Genomic DNA, 21,834 nt, shown 5'->3' on the forward strand with positions numbered 1-21,834 from the left:
TGCTTTAGGCTACGGTCACAAAGATTCGTACGAATGTCACTGTTCGTACAAATTCTGGAATTCATACGGCCGCCTTACGAAGAGAGGGTTCGTTGGAAGTTAAAAAAATCTTGTACAAGGCCATCGACCAGGCTACGAACTTATGAACGGTCTACGAATGGTCTACGAACGCTGGTTTCGAAAAACTTCTTAATTAAGAAGATCTTACGAAATTGTCTAAAAATCGTTCGTACGATGTTCGTAGCAGTTCTTAATGGTATTTGTGAACAAGCCATAAATCTGCTTGATAACACATACATCACAAACTTCCTAGGTGCAGTAGTTACATCATCATTCTTGCACAATTTGTATACTGTTACTCACTGCAACCATTTTCCTACAGACATACAACTGTACTGCATAGATACACACATAGTCATACACTTGTACAAAAATGTATGTACATAAATTGTATGGACTTGTATGTATGATTATCTTAATTGATCATAAAAATAATCATGCAAATTGTGGGCCATGGGGCTATCTCTCAACAAACACCAGCGATAAGACTTGGCTGAAAATGGAACACTTGAATGACCTTCCCGGCAAGGTCTCAATGACATCATCTACTTATGATGCTGAACATATAGTAACCTGGTACACTTTTAAACACAGACTCCGTGCCTTAAAATATGCACATCAGGTCCTAGGATTCTTTTTTATTTGTTTGTTTGTTTGTTTGTATGTTATATGAAAACATGCATTATACTTGCATTTCTGTGCTGATACCTGATCTTGCCTACCAATTGCACAATTGCACCATGATGAAAGTTACCAATAACCATATGACTTCCTGCTACAGGGTCCACGCAGCATTTTTCAGTGTGTGTGTGTGCCAGCAGCCCCCCCCCCCCCCCCCCCCACCCCCAACACTGAAAAATATTCTGCGGCCCCTGTAGCAGGATATCATTTTGGGGGTTTTGGTAACTTTCATTTTGGTACATTTGGAAGGCAAGACCAGGCATCGGCACAGAAATACAAGTATGCAAGGATTTTGTTTTAAAAACAAACAAACAAATGAAAAAATTTAAAAAAATCTTAGTTCCTGATGTGCATATTTCAAGCCCATCTACGGGGGGTTGACAGGAAGAATCTAAAGGAGGATTTTTTTTTTGTTAAAAATTTAAAGCCAAAACATAGTTCTGGTACACCTGCGAAAGTTGTCAAATTTAACTCCCAAATGTACATATATGCCTAAGAAATGTGTGGAATAATGCTGTGATAACAAGATATTCGATGGTTAACGACGAAAATGTGAATAATAACCAAGAAGGTTCACCGGAGTCGCAGTCTCAGAACTTACCCGATCGGGGTCAGGCTAAACTCGGACTCAGGGACAACTCGGCCTCGCTTTGACGGCGGGACGAGTTGTCCCTCTGGATTGTACAGTGTTGTACTATGGGAGCGGCCTGTAGCGCTTCGCGTTCTGGCTGGTCACAGTTGTGGTCCGAGTTGATACCAAAGACGCTTAACTGAAAAGACAGGAAAGTGCACGCTAATCCTGTACAAAACAAATGGACAGCGCACGCGCGGTCCTCAAGCGTATTACGCACATCATCTGAGATGCGCTGTCTTTGAAGTTGTTTTGTTGTTTATCAAGCATCTTTGATTGTCTTTTCAGTATGGCGATCACGAACTGCGTGTAAATTGTCTGAAATACGGCCAAGTTTTCCCTGAGACCGAGTTAGTCTGGATCCTTCTGGAATAAAAGTCGGTATACCGACTCTTATTTTTGATCTTGAAATACTCCAAAACAACTCCTCATCCCGGCAAATCGCGTCAGCCAGGTAAGTTTCTTGGTAGACTCTTTCGATATACTGCATTATATCTTAGGATTTGTAGACGAGGCTTGTACCATTCTTATTTCAGGGATGGGATGCGTGCGGTGCTGGATTTTGCCAAGTGTTGCATCTATTGTTAGACTTTGTTTTGAGTGCATTTTTTGTGAATATATAGTGTTCAGATGATGAAAGAATACTGAACCAAAATTATGACGAAACTGAAGACTTACTATTGTCTAGAAATCAATATAAACTTACTTTATCATTACTGTAAAGCCTGCATGATGTTTGTTTTCGTAGTTGATTTGCAATTATTCTAATAAAGGTAATTTGCCAATTTGATAGAGTGTATTTGTGCTTTTGTAACATAATGGAGTTACTGTCAGTTACCTGTGTGTGTGTGTGTGTGTGTGCACAGTGGTTTTCTTATTTTTTTGGTGTTTTTTTTTTGGGTTTTTTTTATGAAATTTGATTTCATTCTAGATTTGTATAATGGCTTTTTTTTGTCAATATTTTCTCATGAAGTGGGAATGATTCATAATCGAGTTATTCATGTTGAAGACAGTTTATTTGCAGTATAAATGGAAAATTGGATTTGTTTGTGTTTTGAATTGTATTTGTAAATTGTTTCTGTTCATGTTACACCCAGAATTGGTTGATTCATGACTGATTTGAATGAAATCAATAAATATCAAGGGAAAAAAGTGTCTATGTGGATGCGTGGACATGTCAAAAGGGGTGATTATTTCTATAAGCAGGGCTCCACACTAACTTTTATTTTTGGTGGCCCGATCAGGGCACCAAAATCATTGAGTTTTATTTTTTGGTGGCCCAAAAAAAATCAAGAAAAACATAAGAAAAACTAAATCGGTCCTACTAAACATAGAAAAACAACTATTAAGAATTACTGAAGTGCTACAGGTACCCATGTCTAAAATAAATGAATAGAAAATTCAGTCATCTTACCGTTATTCTGAGTTCTAAGATTTAGCAAATAGGCTTTAGATTATTAGAAATGTTGATGCCTATTTACAGTAGGTGGTCAAAATCTACGTTTGAAATGAGAAAGTGGGAGCATTTGCAGACATTATTTTGTAAACATCCGACATTTGTTTTAGCATTGTAAAGAGCCGGAACTTACCGTTATTAATTCTGATTGTAAAAGCAATCATCCAACATTTACTAGTATTTTAGCACCTTACAGAGCCGAATGTTACCGTTAATCATTTTCAAATGTAAAAGCAAACAATTGACATTCATTTTAGCATCTTACGGAGCTGAATGTTATCCTTATGCCCTATGATTTCTGAATGTGAAAGCAAACTTCCGCTATTTATCTTAGCATCTAACTGAGCCGATTGATACCGTCAATCATTTCCAAATGTAAAAGCAACAATCTGTTATATATTTTAGCATCGTATGGAGCAGATTACTGTTATTCATTTCCCACAACAGGATGTATACATTTCACAAGCAGGCACAGGATTTCAAGCCCAATGAGTACGATTTCTTTAGATGATACTACTATACAATGCTGCACAGATGCAAGGAACTTGGGTGTCATATTTGATCACAATCTGTCTTTGAAGACGTCATGTGAACAATGTGTGCAGATCAGCCTATATTTGCCCTACACAAAATTGGCAGCATCCGCCAATTTCTGATGAAAAAGACAACCCAGAGACTCGCTCAGGCACTGGTTATGTCTCGCATTGACTTTTGCAACAGTCTCTTGTGTGGTCTGCCTGATGCGCAAATCAACAAACTGCAGAGAGTTCAAATTCAGCTGCCAGGCTTATTGCTAAACGTCGTTCACGTGAGTCGGTTACTTCACTACTGAGAGAACTGCATATGTTCAGAATCCGCGAACGAATAAACTTCAAGATTCTTTTGTTAACTTTTAAATGTTTGCGAAATATTGCATCGGTTTATCTTCAACAGTTGATAACTGAATACCTACCCTCCCGGAACTTGCGGTCTAACAACAAATCACTTTTAATACCTCCTCCTGTCAATACACAATCTTATGGTTTTAGAGCTTTTCAGTCAGCATCACCTCAACTCTGGAACAGTTTACCTGAATGCTTGAAACAAACAGACTCAGTAGACAAATTCAAATCCATGTTAAAAATGTATGTTTACTGAGTAGTATTATGACTGTGTCTCATGTCTTATGCCATTTCTGAAACTGTACCTTCTTCTTTCTCTCTTTTCTTTCCTCTTCTTCCCTTTCTATTGGTTTCTTTTCCCATAGCGCTTAGAGACATTTTATGTAATAATGCGCTATATAAATGTTGTGAATCAAATTTAAAAGCAAACATCCGATATTTGTTTTATTACCATACGGGGCCGAATGTTACTGCTGTCCACTTCCGAAAGTGAAATGAATCATCTGACAATTATTTTAGCATCGTACATGTACGGAGCCGAATTTACTGTTTTTCATTTTTTAACGTCAAGGCAGACATCAGACATTTATTTTACCATCAAATGCAGCTGAATGTTACTGTTATTCATTTCGAAATGTAATAGCAAATATCCGACATTTATTTTAGCATCGTATGGAGCAGAATGTTACTGCTATTCACTTTCAAATGTAAAAGCAATCATCTGACATTTATTTTGGCATCTTCTGGAGCCGAATGTTATCGCTATTTACTTTCGAAAGTAAAAGCAAACATGCGACATTTATTTAATCATCATACGGAGTTGAATATTATTGTTATTCATTTCTGAACGTCAAAGGGATCATTCCGACATTTATTTTAGCATCTTCCAGAGTTGAATGTTATCGCTATTTACTTTCGAACGTAAAAGCAAACATCCGGCATTAATTTAATCATCGTAAGGAGTTGAATATTATCATTATTCATTATCGACGTCAGCTCAAACATTCGACATTTATTTCAGCATCTTCCGGAGCTGAATTGCTATTTATTTTCGAACGTAAAAGCAAACATCCGGCATTTACATAATCATCGTACGGAGTTGAATATTATCATTATTCATTTCCGAACATCAAAGCAAACATTCAACATTTATTTTAGCATCTTCCGGGGTAGAATGTTATCCTTATTCATTTCCGAATGCAAAATCAAATATCTGAAATTAATTCTAGCACCGTACAGAGCTGAAGCTTAAAGTTATTCATTCCCAAAAGTATAAGAAAACATCCGATATTTATTTAATCATCGTACGGAGTTGAATATTATTATTATTCATTTCCGAATGTCAAAGCAAACATTTGATATTTATTTCAGCAACTTCCGAAGCCGAATGTTATCTTTATTCATTTCCGAACACCAAATCAAATATCTGACATTAATTTTAACTGTTAGCACCATATGGAGCTGAATCTTACCGTTTTTCATAAAAATTTCCAAAATTACAAGTATAAGCAAACATTCCACATTTGTTTTAGAAATAGTATCATACGGAGTCAAATACACGTTATATTTAACTACAGATGGCGACTCAACAATTGCGCTCTGTTGGGTCGCCGACCCGGAGGTACGTAACTACCGACGTACTTGTACACAAACTTGTACACTATCGTGTGACCCGAGTTGTGGCTTTTATTCAATGTCAATTGGTGTTTGTGGTATGGTTGGGTGTTCATCACACCGACCAACTAACGTTTTTCTGTCAATAGAAACGTGAAAAATCTCACAATTTGCCTGAAATTTTACTCACGTGTGGAGAAAATACTCCGGATTCACAAGCGCGCACTGAAAATGCGATCTGAGGTACGCGCTCTAGATGGCGGCTTCGAACGCGTGGGTTGTCATTTTTTCCGCACTCAGTTGCCCTGTACATTTAAACCGACCACCCTGACAATACGTATAAAGCACACTTAAATGCGTTTTTTCGACAAGCTGCTGTTTTTTCAGCCATCATTTTTTCCCCAATGATATTTGAATATATTTTGAATCCTTCGATATTACTTTTGAAGGACTGTTTGATGAATTTGAATTGATTTTCATTAGGAAACTTTTCATCGTAATTGAAATAAATTAGATGAGTCGGTTTGTGTTTCACATTCATTTCTCGTTTCTGCTTCAACTCGTACGGTCGTAGCGGACGACAAAATAATTATGTCATGTGTATGTGTAACGTGTGTGTGTGTACGATCGTACACAAGCGGCGGAGTTTGAGAGAGCGGCATAATGACAATTTTGCGGTCAAAATCGTCAAATTTATTACGGAAGGATACTCTACATCCAACAACGAGTCAGCAAAGGTAGGCCTACTACGCCTAGTTATATGTAGTTACATGATAAATCTTATTCGATTTTGCTAAATTTCGGTAATTTAGAGGGAATACTTATTTGTTTTCGCCTCATTTTACTCGGTAGCATATAGCCCAGTGAAGAATCGAACACCGTTGCGCATAGTCTTATGCGTACATTTTCTTTCTGTACGCGCAATGCCATTATAGAGCGCGGTCGGTTCATATGGACCCGGTCGGTGTGTTGAACACCTACCATACCGCTACCAGTAAGAGGAAATTTGATTTAATCAGCACAATGATTTCAAGGTCGTAGGGTGGCGACTCAACAGTTATTGACGTTAGTGTTACAGTCAATTTCACAGTATCTGGTAGTGTTACAAATGGTCCATCAGTGTCCACGTCCATGGTGGTGTCTTGTTTGTGTTCCTGCTAAATTTAACGTTAATAATTTAGTTAAATAGTTTGATGTCACACTTCTCAGACTCACACATTCCACACAAGATGGATAAACTTACGAATGTACTAAGACCGAGGCCGAAGTTAGACAGTGTGCTGAAAGTGACTCTTGATCTTCTACGTCCTGCAGGATACTTGGTTACGAATGTGAGAAATCCTCCATTGCTCCATTTCTCTGATGGAGCACCCCTTCGAAACAGGGATGGTGAACACTCCGTGTAAACTTGTCACGAGATCTCACAGTTGATGTGTTGCATGCAGCTATATAGCGCTAGCTAGCTAGCTGTGTAGGACATGCAATGTAAAAACACGTACATGTACCGTATGCAGCCAGCTTGCGATCTGTGGAGAAGCAGTGCACTGAGTGCTTGCTGCCAACATCACAGCAAAACACTGCCCGTCGCACAACTTCGTATCCGAACTATCTTGTCGAAAAGCACATAATTAGGTATCCGAGCTAGTTACGCGTTTGTCATCGAGATCGAGACAATGCGAGTGTACTGTACAAGTGGGACAACACGCGTTACCGGCGGCATCAGCATTGCTGCTGCTAAAGTGCTATTGCTAGTTGCTGTGATCAAGCTGCTGATGGCCTGAGCTACCTGGGGGTAGGTGCGCAGTGCATCAGTGTTGTTGGCCTCAGCTATCAAACTGAGACAGACCAGCTGTAGAATCTGTTCTATGCCATGTTGTTTGTTGTTTTGTCTCCTGTTTGCACTAGTTTCAGCTCACTTGTAACTCCAGCAGGAAGTGTAGCAGTTGTTCCACCCTCTCACAGATCGGACAACTGCAGTGTTGAGAAGTGTGCCTGTGAAAATATCCAATCCATCTCTGGGAGTCTGAGACTGAAAGGAAGGGTTGGAACTCTTATAGCTCTACAACAGCACAGCAGACAGTGTACTCTCGACTAAATTTGGTTCTAGACTAATCTAGTCTAGACTTGTACTTGTCTAGAAGAGGTCTTGACCCTACTTCTCTCCATTATGTCGCATCAAGCCACGCAGGTGTACATAGGGACCAAAAAATCAAGGTGAGCCGCTGATTTTTCAAAGAGTTCTTTATTAGCGTTACTTACACTACAGCTGTGTCTAGATGTCTACGTATAAAAATATTACCAATATAGGGCCTAAACAATTTTCAAGATTCAAGATTCAGACTTAAGATATTTTCTTTGTCATGTAAAAATATTTGTATCCATAAGATTTATTTTCAGACATTTTTGTAGAGTGCATACCAGTTCGGGAAACCCACTCACAAGGGGGGTCCCTCCTTATAAGTAACCCGTCCCCCTTATAAGTAACCCCGTCCCCCTTATAAGTAACCCCCGGGGCACCCCTTATAAGGAGTCTCCACGCTTTTTTGCAATGCAACGCGAAAATGAAAGGACTGCGGCAATTCGCTTGATTATGTCCATAAAGCTTCACAAGTTTCCTAGTTACTCACGAAATTTGAGCAAAATCGGTTTGAGGCATCATATCTAAAATCATGGATTTAAATGCGATGTCAAACGACCCATGCGAATGCTGAAATGCGAGCGATTACTGGCGTGAGTGTCGCCAGGCGCGGTGCAGACGTGGCGACTGTGTCGCCACGTCTGCACTCAAGCATTGCCGCGCCGCCGCGCCTGGCGACACTCACGCCAGTAATCGCTCGCATTTCAGCATTCGCATGGGTCGTTTGACATCGCATCTAAATCCATGATTTTAGATATGATGCCTCAAACCGATTTTGCTCAAATTTCGTGAGTAACTAGGAAACTTGTGAAGCTTTATGGACATGATCAAGCGAATTGCCGCAGTCCTTTCATTTTCGCGTTGCATTGCAAAAAAGCGTGGAGACTCCTTATAAGGGGTGCCCCGGGGGTTACTTATAAGGGGGACGGGGTTACTTATAAGGGGGACGGGTTACTTATAAGGAGGGGCCCCCCTTGTGAGTGGGTTTCCCGAACTGATACAATGTGCGCTACGTTGTAGTAGTGACAGTGTACCTTCGCACCTCCTCGTCAAATGATTTCGAAGCATGCACAAACTTGGACAGAAAGATCTGTCTGCCCATCTGTCCGGAGGAGTCTTTTATTTTTTTGATGTTATCACTCTACTTCGGAGACATAGGAGGGGATCCGTGAAGCCAGACGCAGTCTCCACGGAACATCATATCCCCAATGACCAGATACAGACTGATCTTTCGGTCAAGCACAAACTCACCCTAACATACATGTACAGCTGTAGTTACATTGAGTAAATAGATAATACCGTAGTATGCCCATGGTTCGACCACAACCCCATCCAAAATTTGACCACCTGCTGCATGTAGAAACGTATGTGCTTTTGTGCACGGTCGAACTTGGCTTGGGCATGGGGTGGGAGGTCGAACCTTGGTGTGGGTACCGATAATTGCATCTGAGACTGAGTCTCCACAAGACCAAAGTTGAATCAAAGTGCAGACAGTTTTAATTGAACACTCTTACAATTGTCAGAAAATCATGATTGCTTAAATGCTGCTTTGTACATTTGTACACAAGCAATCGGCACAGTACGAATACGTTCATCGCATCGCATGTAGCGCAGTATAAGGGTCAGTTTGATTTGAATATAGCGATCATAGCAGCTTTTTCTATGGTATCTTTGAAAAGCTAAAAAAATGTGTTTTTCCCTTTTCCTCAGCCAAGTCTTGCGGTAGCAGTTGTAGCTTCTCACACAAAGCAGTGGATCCGTGGAGCGCATGTGTGTGCAGGCTTAGGCCTAGGCAAGGTTAAACTTTTTCATATGTTTTTTCTTTTCTATCTTTTCTTCTTTCAATTTCAGGTAGGCCTATTCCTAACTTTCCCTTCCCTTCCCATTTATAATTTCTGTGTGGGTTTCCTCTTGTCTAGCTTTCTCTATAGATTTCCTATTCAATCTTACTTTCTGCCCAACTGTTCTTGGTTACCTTCATGAGTTATCTTTCCCTCCATCTACCTTTTCTTTCTCTCAGGGACTCTCCAATAGGCACTTTATTTTTCTTATATTTCTTTGTGATGTATCCTTTTCTATATTTCCTTTTCAGCCTGTATGATTCTTTCTTTCCTTCCAGTTCCTCTTTGCTTTCATCCAGTTTTGATTCATCTCTCATTCTATCATTCTACATCATGTTTTTTGTTTTCAATTTTTAATTCTTCTTTGCTTTCCACTTTGCTTTTCAAAGATATCATCCTCTCCCTTGTTTTCCTTTATAATGCAAGTTTTTCTTCGTTCTTTCCTTCCATTATCTGTTTTTTATATTTTTGAAATGTACTTTTCATTTTGTAAACCTTTTGTTCCATTTTTTCCAGGTTTACCTTTTTAGCATTTTTTCATTCATTTCCTTCCCCCTTTTCATAACTTTTCTTTTATACTTCACCCTTGTCTTATAACCACATTTTTCACAATCTTCTTTCATTCACACACGACAAGAACAACAACCCCAAACCTCAGCAATCGCTGCCACAAGGCTCGGTACAAGCTGAGGGAATGGTGGAAAATCAGGTTTATCTTTTTAAAGATACCATAGAAGTACTTGTTGTAATCACTATTAGATGAGATCGCTATGTCCATTCAGATCAATCGCTGCGCTTGCTGTTATGCAATGAACATGTTTTGTAAACCGTGTTCCGCCGTCTGCTCCTGTGCAAAGCAGTTGTCGAAGAGCGAACTAGCTGCGATCAACATATATTCTGACAAGTGTAAAAGTGTCAAAACAGCGAAAATTCCATATCTCCTGGGCTTGGGTCTCACTCCGATGCAAATATTTAAGTTTGTGAATGTTTGGAGATCAATTGAGGAGGTGCGAAAGTACCCTAGCACCCATACAATGTAGGTGTTACAAACAGAACGACAATCAAAGTATACAGAACAACATGCAATTTAAAGTATCACTGTGTGGTTGTTTACGTGTTGGTTAGCGGTGTAAAAACTAATGTAAAATTATTGCCCATACAATTGTATAGCATAGCTTGCATTTATCATTTGCATCTTAGCAAGTTCATAAAACTAACAAGTTCTGTTAAAAGCAAGCTGCCCATAATTCTCCCAAATTTGACCGCCTGCAACATCTGGTAAAACCTAGTGGCTATGCTTTTGAGTGTTTTCAAATTTTGGCACAGGAGATCGAACCTCAGTGGAGGTTTTTTATCTTGCATTTTGTCTTTAGCTTCACACAAAAGAAATATAAATATTCTGCCACTAGATTTCTAAAATTTATAAAAATAGATGAGAACTAGAGAGAAGGCATTTGAATTAGGGAGACATCTCATGTTTGAGTAGAAGTTTTAGAAAACAAAAGTGTGTCAACTCAAAATCGTAGAAGATGGTCATATAATAGTCCAGACATTGTCAAAAACTAAATACATCATATTGAACCACGCATGTAAATTTGAACCACATTTGATGACCGGTACAGGAAGTGTTGATTTCTGCCTGGATATTCAATTATTTTGCGCAGTATACTTTGTCACAATAGCAAGTGTGTAGTCTGGGAGGTACATGACATGGATGTATTGAGAGACGATATTGTCGGAGACTTCAATTTTGATATGATTTTGTGTGTTTAAGAAAACAGTGAAGACGTTATAAGTAAAATTAGGTTAGGAAACAGAAACAGGGGCTTTTTTTTTTAATAGGTGAACACCTTACCATCAATGTAGTGTCTTATAATACAGTTTTTGTTACCTCCGCCAAGGGAGGAGGTTATGTTTTTGTTACCGTTGGTTTGTTTGTTAGTTAGTTAGTTCGTTAGTTAGTTAGCTTGTCCGTGTGCAAAATAACTCAAAAAGTAGTTAACGGATTGGGATGAAACTTGCAGGAAAAGTTGAGAATGACACAAGTACCAAACGATTAGCTTTTGGTAGTGATCCGAGAATTTTGGGGGAATTTATGAAGGGTTTTTGACATTTTGGCAGGTAGGGTCAATGAACTTGGGAGTTCAGGCTGCGCGTATTTGAGGTTTGCCTGCGCGCACTAAAGTGCGTGCTCTAAATTTCTGCTGGGGTGAGGCGCGCCGTGCAGCTGAGTGTTTATGACGTAACAAAGGCTTCTATATTGGGAAATCTGGCAACTTTCAGCACACAATGCTATAATAGTACGTATGGGTGGAAATCACTGATATCTCTACAGAAGAACAAGATCAGTGGTGAAAATGATTTGCATGCTTGGCGGAGGTCTGCGTTCTCAGAGTGCTTTTCTAGTTTTTAAATGTTTTTATTTGGACTTAGCACTGACTTTGAGCAGTTCTACAAAGAGGCTCTGGAGAATGCATCCAATTTCAACTCACGAATGATGGCAGAGCGCAAGCTGAGGCTACCCTTCCTAGACTCACAGACTGGAGTGGCCCAAAATAACAGCTACCTCTGGTTCCAGAAGCGGCATCGTGGACAAGGCCAAGATGCCGGCCAGCTCTACACCTACCCCTCCCGCAGGTGGAGGAAGAAGCGCAAGATGCACCAACCTGTGTCTCTTGAGGTGGCTGAGAACAGGATTCTTGCTGAAGCCCTTGGAGCTGACCTTAGTACGTAAAGCTGAACTTTATTTACCTTAATACAATGGTCTGTGGATCGTAACCCCAATTTTTAAAGCAATAGTCATGTTAACAAAAATTATTATCAATGTTCCTTGTGCAAATGTAACTTAAAATGAATGTCTGAAGTACTAATTGCAATTGATGAATGCATTTTGATAGAAAAAATTTGAATCTTGCAGATATGTAAAAGTTTGAAACACTATTTGAAACTTTCAAAACATGACAGTTGGTAAGAATGAACTATGTGTGTCTATGTTTGTGCAGGTGAATTATCTGGAGAGGTTGCTGTTGAGACAGCCCTGAATCCAGAACACGATCCCAGCCACTATGGGATCACCATCCACCCAGCCTTCCAGGAGCCGGATGACATCTTGAGGCAGTTGGAGGCAGAGGATGCTATCCCAGACGCTGGGGAGATCGACCGTGCTGACTCAGAAAGTGATGAAGACTACGAAGTGTCTGCGAGAAAGAGGAAGCAGAAAAAGGTTTGTTTCCTTTTTTAGGAAGGAAATTGAAATAAGTGGTGGACAGCCCATGGCTTGTAATGTTCTTTGGATTGCCTGAGCATGTTTCCTGATATGTGGCTTTTCTTGTTGTTGAGGAGATATGAGTTTGTAGACTTTAATGTATAATACAATTTGTAAGGAATTTTGTCCCAGGTATAGCTGTATAGATGTCAACATAATGAATGCACACAATTTGTACAAATAACAAGCATGATGGAGTGTGAAAACAATGTATGATTGATACCATGTTCGTAATGAGAGGTCATTTTACGTGTGCTGTATGATTGAAACTGAAGTCAAACTGAGATTAGCAGAAATGCCAGAAGTACTTATATGAAGTTACTACCAGTCCTGTCATGAAAATTTGCATGACTCCACAGGGCCGTGGTACCACTGGGCGGCGGTCTCGGGGACAGGATGCAGATATGCCTCAACTCACAGCAGAGGACAAGCCATTTGGATGTGAAGGTCAGTCCAGAAACAATGGAAAGAGGAAAGCTAACAAATTGGTTACCCCACTTGGTCATGTCACATGCATTCTGGAGTAGCTGTCTGTCCTTGTTTTTTTCAAGGCCTTTGTTTTTCAGACTTTTCAACTGAATAGTAAAGATGTGTGTGGCATTTGATCACATGAAGTGAGGTGTAGCTTCCACAAGAACTCAACAGATGAAACAACCTTATTCAAGACCTTACTAGAGTTCGTCTTAGCTGAATACCAATGAAAATGTGTGTAGTCATAAAATCAATTAATCTGCAGTTTGTTTTAGGAAGATGTGGAAAACATCAAATTTGAGGCTGTTACATGCTTCAACCAATGTGTAAGTGCGCATGCACTTGCAAAGTGTTGGCAAATAGTAATAAGAATGCAGACAGCAAATATGATAATGTGATTAGTAATAGAACTCTGTGATTTTTTTTTTTCGCCTTCTCTCTTTCGTCATTATGGTTTCAGTATGCAAGAAACGGTACAAGAATCGGCAGGGGCTGAGCTACCACATGCAGCATTCTCACAAGACCCCAGAGCAGACGATAGAGGAGGATCACTCCCAGCCCTCCCCCCTGGAGCCCGTTGAACCACGTAAGCAACCACAACCACCCTTCAAGAAGAGTTTGGACCCACAGGCAGCAGACCTTGCTGCCATTGCTGTGACAAGCGTGAACGAAAAGAGTCGTAAGTCACAGCCGGGCAGGGCACGATGATAAGGAACAAAAGTCCTTGAAGTGGTTGCACCTTGTCGTCTTAACATTTCACCTTTCCAGTGCCCTTCATTTACCCAACAAACAGTTTTAGATGCATGTGAATGTGTTTGAAGTCCAAAGGATGGAGTCTTTCTTGCGAAAAAAAGAAGGTTTTTTTTTTTAAATGATATTTTACATTTTTTGTATTTCTCCTTATATTATTTCTGTGAGGAATTTGAGAGTGTTCTGGGAGTGGTGGTTACAAATGAAGTACAGTTTCCCTGAGTCTTGTTTCATTGCTTTGACAGATTGAACTTGATTTATTGACTTTGCATGGGTTGTAAAATTTCAGTTTTGGGGCAGAGACAAAAAAGGGATAAGTCAGAAGACATTGACAAAACTTTAGCTGGATACAGTGTTGCATGAATCCATGACAATGCATTGGGTGGGTTGTGAAAGGCATCTCCATATCTTTGTTTCACAAAACACCAGAGAAATAATGTTATCATCTATGGAAATTAAGTAGCGAACTTACCATATCATCTGCATTCCTTGTTTTTGCATGTATATTTTTTTTCTTTTTATTATAACTCACTTTCAGTGATGCTACACAAATAGAAAGAGGATCAGAAATCTGCTCATCACCTACCTCATTTCATGTTTTATCGAAGGAAAAGGAGCCTCTCAAAGTGGTTTCATGATTACTGGAAAAGAAAAATACAGTGCACATTGATGTATTGCATTTGCCATTTGGTCCTAGTCTGGATATCTCTAAAGGAGCACCTATGATTTTATTACCTTTATAAGAAAAATATTGCACATAGCATCATCAGTAGTAGTTGTAAATCTCCATGGACAAGTTTGTTGGCATACCACTACTGACAGTTGCATGATTTCAACAGCTTGAAGATTAAAATATTATTGAAATAACCAACTTGCCAGGTTTTCATACACCTCCATTCAGTGCTACATATACAAAACCAAACTGTAGTCATTCTTATGATTTGTTGAATTCATAGTGCTTAATCATTGTCAGCCTCGTCTGTTAAATGTAGGTCCATTCTATTGACATTGGACAGGCGTTTACCAATAATCTTGTTCTTACAAACACAATGTAACTTACCAACAGTATTGTTTGGATTATCAGCTGATTTTTTTTATAACACCGGGCTTTTTTGCTTATTACCTGTTGGAATGGAGGCCTAACAAAAAGAGTCCATTTTGATGACTCTCCCCTGGACAGCAAAATTCTTTAGCCAGTTTAAAATCTTTGATGATTCATGACTTCACTCGTCCTTCTTGCAATAGCCGAACCCAGAGCCAAGAGTGGGGTGACAGAGCCAAACAACTACTGCGATTTCTGCCTGGGTGATTCCTCAGAGAACAAGAAGACCATGATGCCAGAGCCCCTCATCTCCTGCTCAGACTGTGGCCGATCAGGTGACCACAGAATATGAGCCATTCCTGGCAATGTGCTTCATTTTTATCAATATCAGTATTTATACATCGAATGTTGCTCATGAGACATGCAGTCATGTTGTCACACTCAGTAATCTTTCCATCTCATCTTTTGGTGTTCTATGGCAACTGGATGTATTTGCATGATTTCTACAATGAATGATTTATGGCATGAATGAAATATCACCTATATTGCAAAAGTTGGCAGCACTATAGAATATACGTTGTCAAATGCAGACTAATAAACTTGCTTTTTACTTGCCTTTTCACTAATGTCTGCATTACAAAAAAACAAGTAATATACACATATTTGATCTGTAGATATGAACAAAAAATTTCTGTAGTTTTAGTTGTGAATTAAATATGTAAATAAAAGTGCAGAATATGACAATTGAAAAGCAGCTAGATACAGTCCATCGTTGTAGAACTATCATATTGCTTGTAGTTTAATACCACATGTATTCACTTTAATACAGCCTCGATCACAACCCACTGTACTTGCAAGTGCATGCTGTCTACGTACAAAAAATCGTGAGCAAAATTTGGGCATCCGTACATGGTAAGTACCGCCTCAGTGCGGACTTTGGACTGTATTCGAGTTGCGGTCGGGCTACAGATTCACCCCAGTACGGGTGACGCGCGTGCTCTGTACAGCCAACTTGCACGCACTTACAACATACTTGAACAGCACCAGTAAGTACATTCTTGGTACGACAACGTGGCAGTCGCATGGAAATCGTAAGTTGTAAGCACGTTGTAAGCATGTACAACTTTCCTTCCACGTGCGCAATGTATGATGGACGCGCCTGCTTATGGCACTTATTTACACCGTGCGCAACCGTGCGAGTGACGTACTCCCTTCCTGCTTTTGCCACTCCTTCCCCATGTTTTCAGAAAAACGTGGCGGCTGTGGCCTCCCCAAATAACATACGGACTAAAAACATGCACGATGGGTTGTGACCGAGGCTTATGTACGTATTAAGTGGTATAGGATATGGGTATATTATGGCAATTTAAACATGCTACACAGAAATAATTCCATGCTTCCATGAAAAAAGTCACATGAAACATTGCATCATACACACTGTTCTGCATGAAAGACATCCTTGACATGATAAAACAAACATGTTGGTGTAGCTCGTGTGAGTTTGATGAGTCAATGTATGTGTGAAGGGATTACCATTATGGTCATTATTTGCAGATAAATACGTACATTTTAGACATGAGCCACTGTGATAATCTCCTAGTATGGATATGGATGTTGTATGAGAAATTAACAAGTCATGCAATGAAGTATGTCCATGTTATTTAGCCATTTTTTATTCATCGTTCTCTGTATACCCTCTATGATTGAGTCTCTTGTCAACAATGCTCCAGTCCACATTTCCAGTCATGTCTGCTCTTGCTTCACTCTGCTGCCCTCTAGAGCCCATTCAGGTGCCACTTTGTGATGCAATCAATGCATTAGTGTTGCACAGTAGACAAAGAGCTGATTGTGTCACAAATTTGAAGCAATGTCTGTTTAGAGAGTAAGGGATTCCTGGCCATATTTTGTCAGTGCTGTGTTATTGCAGAGGAATGATGGGCACGTAGAAATATGTTTTTATCATTTTTAATATAAATATGGCAACAGCAATAGCACCAAGTTTAGAGCATGCATGTTTAGTGCCAGTTTAAAATCACCCTTTTTTGCACAAAATCGTTGAATGCTGTTGGATAACAATACCCTTGTCATGTCCTTAGATGGCCCTGAAACAACCACAACCTGTATCCACAGATTTCCATTAAAATACCAAATTAAGTCCTGTTGAGATGCAGTACGCGCTATTGCTTTGCTGTTATTTGATTCATTAAAGTGCACTTGATGGTCAAAGAAGAAAGCTGCATCTTACTCTAGACTCTTTTTGGTGTTAGTAATTTTCCTGTAGGAATAAAAGATGGCGCAGCTTTTCAAGTCTTCCACTGTTGTTTGCTAACCTCATGCAGGGCATCCCTCCTGTCTTCAGTTCACGGAGACCATGATTCAGAAGGTCAAAGGTTATCACTGGCAGTGCATTGAGTGCAAGTCATGTGGACTGTGTGGCACTTCTGACAATGATGTGAGTATCTCAGGGCCACATGGTGTCACTGTCGGCTCTCACTCCGCCTCCCGTTGTACCTGTCATGTCCATCATCAGGCTGGGTGTCCATATCATGGGAATAAAGACTTCCGTGCATCGTGCTCACACCTCACTGCTCATGCTCACTTCTCTCACCCACTCGTCACCAAAGTATTCGAAACTGGAAATCCAGTCGAGATGAAGTGCTACAAGCAAACACTTATTTAGGCATTAGAAGACAGCTCACAGGAGACTGAAATGGCATGGTTTGGAGCACTAGAATGGAAAATGTGCTTGTTTGCTTCCAGTGGTCAGGGATTCAAATATATTGTTATTTGCACCTTAGAGGAAAACTAAAGACAACATCGTTTAAAGCACAGTAGGTTTGGATATTCTTGTACTTACTGCCAAATGAAAATCAGTTGCATGTGCTTCACTGTAACCTTGTATGTGATCAACACTATGCCAGCTGATGTGTTGATGATTGTAGCAGCAACAGCTGTAGGTTTGTTAGGGGTTAGAATACACAATTTTTATATTGGTATTAAAATAGTAATGTGTAAGCATGTTTCAGAATAATTTTGCAAACAGCTATTTTCTCAGAATTCAAATGCAAAGGAAGTGGGTAATTTTTTTCCAGAAATCTGAATAAAATCTTCATGTATTACAAAAGTGTTATTCCCTAGGTACTGCTAGCACTCTGTCATACTCTACTAATTTCTGGTTTTCATTTATCTACTATTTAGGACCAGCTGCTGTTCTGTGATGACTGTGACAGGGGCTATCACATGTACTGCCTCAAGCCACCCATGTCTGCCCCACCAGAAGGTAAGCTCAGTTTTAGTGTCAGTAGAGGCGAACCTCGTTATAATGAATGAGGATACAAGATTTCATTAATGAGAGCAGACTTTACCAGTAACTCTGTCAGTTCCCTTCTTTTTTACTTTGTCTTTTTTATGCCTCCGCCACGAAGTGGTGCCGGAGGCATTATGTTTTCGGGTTGTCCGTCCGTCCGTCCGTCCGTCTGTCCGCATTCGTTTACGTGATAACTTGAGAAATATTGACTGGAATTTTACCAAACTTGGTCCAAGTATAAAGTATGATAGGGCAATTACTTGATTAGATTTTGGGTGAAATCGGCCAAAGGTCAAAGGTCAAGGTCAAATCATGAAATTGTATCCGTTTACGCGATAACTCAAGACTGGATCGAGCAAATTTCACCAAACTTTGTCCAAGGATGATGTATGATGGGACAATTACATGATTAGTTTTTTTAGTGAAATCAGACAGAGGTCAAAGGTCAAAGATCAAGGTCAAATCCAAAAATTTATCTGTTTACGTGATAACTCAAAACTGGATGAAGCAGCTTTCACCAAACTTTGTCCAAGGATGTATGATGGGCAATTAGTTAAGGAGATTTTAGTGACATTGGCAAGAGGTCAAAGGTCAAGGTCAAGTGCTAAAGATGTTGCTATTTCCCCCATATCTATGCAATGCCCAAAGGTAATCAGTGTAGACATGTACTACTGCGTAAAGATTCTCCAGGAAGAGTTTCATGTCATAAGGTCAAAGGTTAGGTGAAAATGTTGCAATTTCACTTTTCTTGCAAATGGTTCGATGTATCTTCATGGAACTTGGTACATATGCATGTGCTGACTGGCAGGGATTATCTAGGGAATTTAGGGGTCATGGGTCAATAGTCAGGGGTCAAAGGTACAGGTCAACTCCTCAAAATTTTACCGTTTCCCTCATATACTAGTAGTTGCAATGCTTGCATTATTAGTTTTAAAACTTCATATATATACATGTATTACCTAATGGAGATTCTCTGGGAAATTTCCAGCCAGAAGGTCAAAGGTCAAAGGTTAAGGGTCAAAGGTCAGGTTTGAATTAAAAAAATCTATTTTGTTGTTGTTGTTGTTATTCATTTTCCATCTGTGAAGATGGCTGGATAGCCCATATTCAGCTACACTAAGCTGGTCTTCCATGGGGTCCAGTTAGATGTGGGGTGGGACCACTTCACCGGGTTAGACACCCTGCTCTTTGCGATGAATGAATGAAGCGGGATCTTTTACGTGCATGAGCTGTGACTCTCTCATACACGGGACCTCCATTTTATGTCCTATCCGAGGGACAGAGTGTTTTGCCTCTTGCTAGAGGGGACGGTATGTTTACACACAACATTGCTCAGTCCAGACTTGGGTTCGAACCCGGGCCGCGTGATCGTGAGGCAGACGCGCTACCGACTGAGCCAACTCACCGCCCACGTTTGTACTGTACTGTACTGTAATTACACTCTTTCTTCATACCTTGAAAATTACTTAATGCATAAACTTATAACAGGGTCGGTCAGAAGTCAAGTAAAAATCCTCAATTCCCCAAATATTTGTACCTGCACTCTCAGACAATTATAGCAAACCCAGTGTGAGGAAAGTGAACATTCAAGACATTTCTGACAAACCTGTCATATCAATATTTTGCCACTTATGTGAAACTGTCATCATACATTGTGAAGACATTGTACTATACAACTATTGGGAGAATCATGCATTATGGCGGAGGCATCAGTCGCCATAGCGACATTTCTAGTTTAACAAGATTTCTATGTAGCAAGAAAACTCTTTGTGTCCCGACTACTGTAAAAGTGGTTTTATTTTCGCGTTTCGCGCTTTGAGGTTGAACCGCGAATTTAACATCACGCGAAAATGTTTTGAGCTCGCCGCTTGTTACAGTGCTATTGCGCACATGCACACACGAAGATTCCGCACATACAGTGTATTGATGGTCAACACACACACAGCGATACCGCGCAATGTAGGTACAAGCATGTTATAAAGTACTCGAGAGACAAGATTTTAGGTAAGCCTGCATTTAATTCTAATTTTTATTTAATAAATAAAAGAATAATTTGATTATAGATTGGGTTTTCATGTGCAAAATAAAACAGTTTTTGCCCACTGTGAATTCACAGATTTTGCCGACCGCGAATTTAAGCACACGCGAAAAAGTCGGCACCGATGGATACCGCGAAAGTATCTGTACGCGAAAGAAACCACTTTTACAGTATCTGTTTTTAACAGGGTTCACCTGTATAAGCATCTCATGGTCACCTGAATAGCACTGGCATTCAAGTAAAAGTTATATATATGAGTACCGGTAAGAACTTTTTTAATGGGATAGCACTGGCATTCAAATAGAAAGTCATATGTATAAGTAAAAACTTTCTATATGGGATATAATATTATGATATATATCTTAATCTTACTGAGATATTGGTTACTGGGAGATTAAAAGTCCTCAACTTCCTGTGGTGTTTTTCAAAAAATGTCAAATCATGTGAAATTGTATCTGTATGTCTTGTCTCTAATTGCTTCTTTTTTCATGAATTACATATCTGTAATATCATCTTAGCATATTTTAATACACATAATGCATACTCCCTCCCTTATGTCACGAGGTGATCAAATAGGTTGATGGTCACTTTTAAAAATTGGGATGTATTACACTCTTGAGTTTCAGGGTTGGCAGCTACAATTCAGTGCTTGTTCCATTCATGTAAGTGGAGGCAATTTCTTGACACGTTTGTCGTCTTTCAATTCAATTTACAGGGAGCTGGATTTGTGACTTGTGTAAAGTGTGATCTCCAGTCTAAAGAGGAAAGACCTGCAGCAGTCAAACAGTCACTGGAAAGCCGTGACACTCAGAGGGATTTGACTAATGCACAGCAAACAACCTGGAGATGGGAACAGTGATTGGAGCATCTGTGTGTAACCATCTCGCTGTCAACTTGCCATAACATCTCAAGCTCTGCATGTAGTCTCTGCTTTGTATTACCATCTTTGGTGTAATGTTGTCCTCCTTGAATGCTTGCTGGCATTTGTGCTGAACTAATACAGGTATTGATGTATTTTTGTATATGTATCTTAACAAATATTTTTCTTGCAAATGACCTCAACATTAGGTTATTCTAATGTCTTCGCAGAGTATGTGTTCTTATTTTCCTGTTTTATTTCCTGATGATACTGTATTATCAGTAATGATTAGTGGGTTTTGACTGCAGACAGGAGTAAAACCATCATTGTTTCTAGTAAGTCATATCCATTTTGCATGACACTATGTTAAAGAAAGGATCTTCTCCAAATACTTGTTCAAATTGCTGGTCAAAAAATCAGTGAAATTAAATAAAACAACACTGTACTAAACATTCTTGGCGTCAAAAAGCATTACAATAGCAAAATCAAATTTAAATGTTTTATGCAATAATAAATTAGAATTTAACTGAGGTAATCTGAACAAATTGAGTAGAAATTCATTTAGACTTTGTACTGACTTGATTTATGCATAATTGATAGGGGAAAAAATATGCACAATGCTGAAATGTAAGGTGTAGTGTTCTTGTATGTTATTGTGATTATATTGGTAATTTACTTGCATACAAAGGCCTCCTGTATACAGGACCTCGTTGTGAAGGGATGGGATAGGGATTTGTGTAATGCCAAATAGTGTATATATGCTACATAAAGTAGAAAATGCAGCAGTGATAGTTAGTTACT

General features: G+C 39.5%; 1 protein-coding gene across 1 annotated transcript; it reads left to right on the forward strand.

The window, feature by feature from the left end:
* Positions 1 to 7,082: 7,082 nt before the first annotated feature.
* On the forward strand, positions 7,083 to 21,054 carry LOC139710514 (zinc finger protein ubi-d4 A-like). The gene is made up of 9 exons (XM_071622447.1): positions 7,083 to 7,537; positions 11,735 to 12,027; positions 12,304 to 12,524; positions 12,926 to 13,013; positions 13,498 to 13,623; positions 15,033 to 15,164; positions 17,169 to 17,281; positions 18,028 to 18,109; positions 20,890 to 21,054. The coding sequence occupies exons 1-9, from the start codon at positions 7,491 to 7,493 to the stop codon at positions 20,919 to 20,921; spliced, it is 1,134 nt and encodes a 377-aa protein (XP_071478548.1). The 5' UTR covers positions 7,083 to 7,490; the 3' UTR covers positions 20,922 to 21,054.
* The last annotated feature ends 780 nt before the right edge of the window (positions 21,055 to 21,834 follow it).

Source organism: Diadema antillarum, unplaced genomic scaffold, assembly GCF_040938485.1.
Source record: "Diadema antillarum isolate AM-2024a unplaced genomic scaffold, OU_Dant_1.0 seq00001536_RagTag, whole genome shotgun sequence".
Taxonomy (NCBI): Eukaryota; Metazoa; Echinodermata; class Echinoidea; order Diadematoida; family Diadematidae; genus Diadema; species Diadema antillarum.

Bases quoted from the DNA above. Each gene is read 5' to 3' on its own strand.
- LOC139710514 (XM_071622447.1), top strand. From the start codon at position 7,491: ATGTCGCATCAAGCCACGCAGGTGTACATAGGGACCAAAAAATCAAG. The intron at 12,028-12,303 runs GTACGTAAAGCT...ATGTTTGTGCAG, and splicing joins AGCCCTTGGAGCTGACCTTA to GTGAATTATCTGGAGAGGTT. The intron at 13,624-15,032 runs GTAAGCAACCAC...TTCTTGCAATAG, and splicing joins CCTGGAGCCCGTTGAACCAC to CCGAACCCAGAGCCAAGAGT.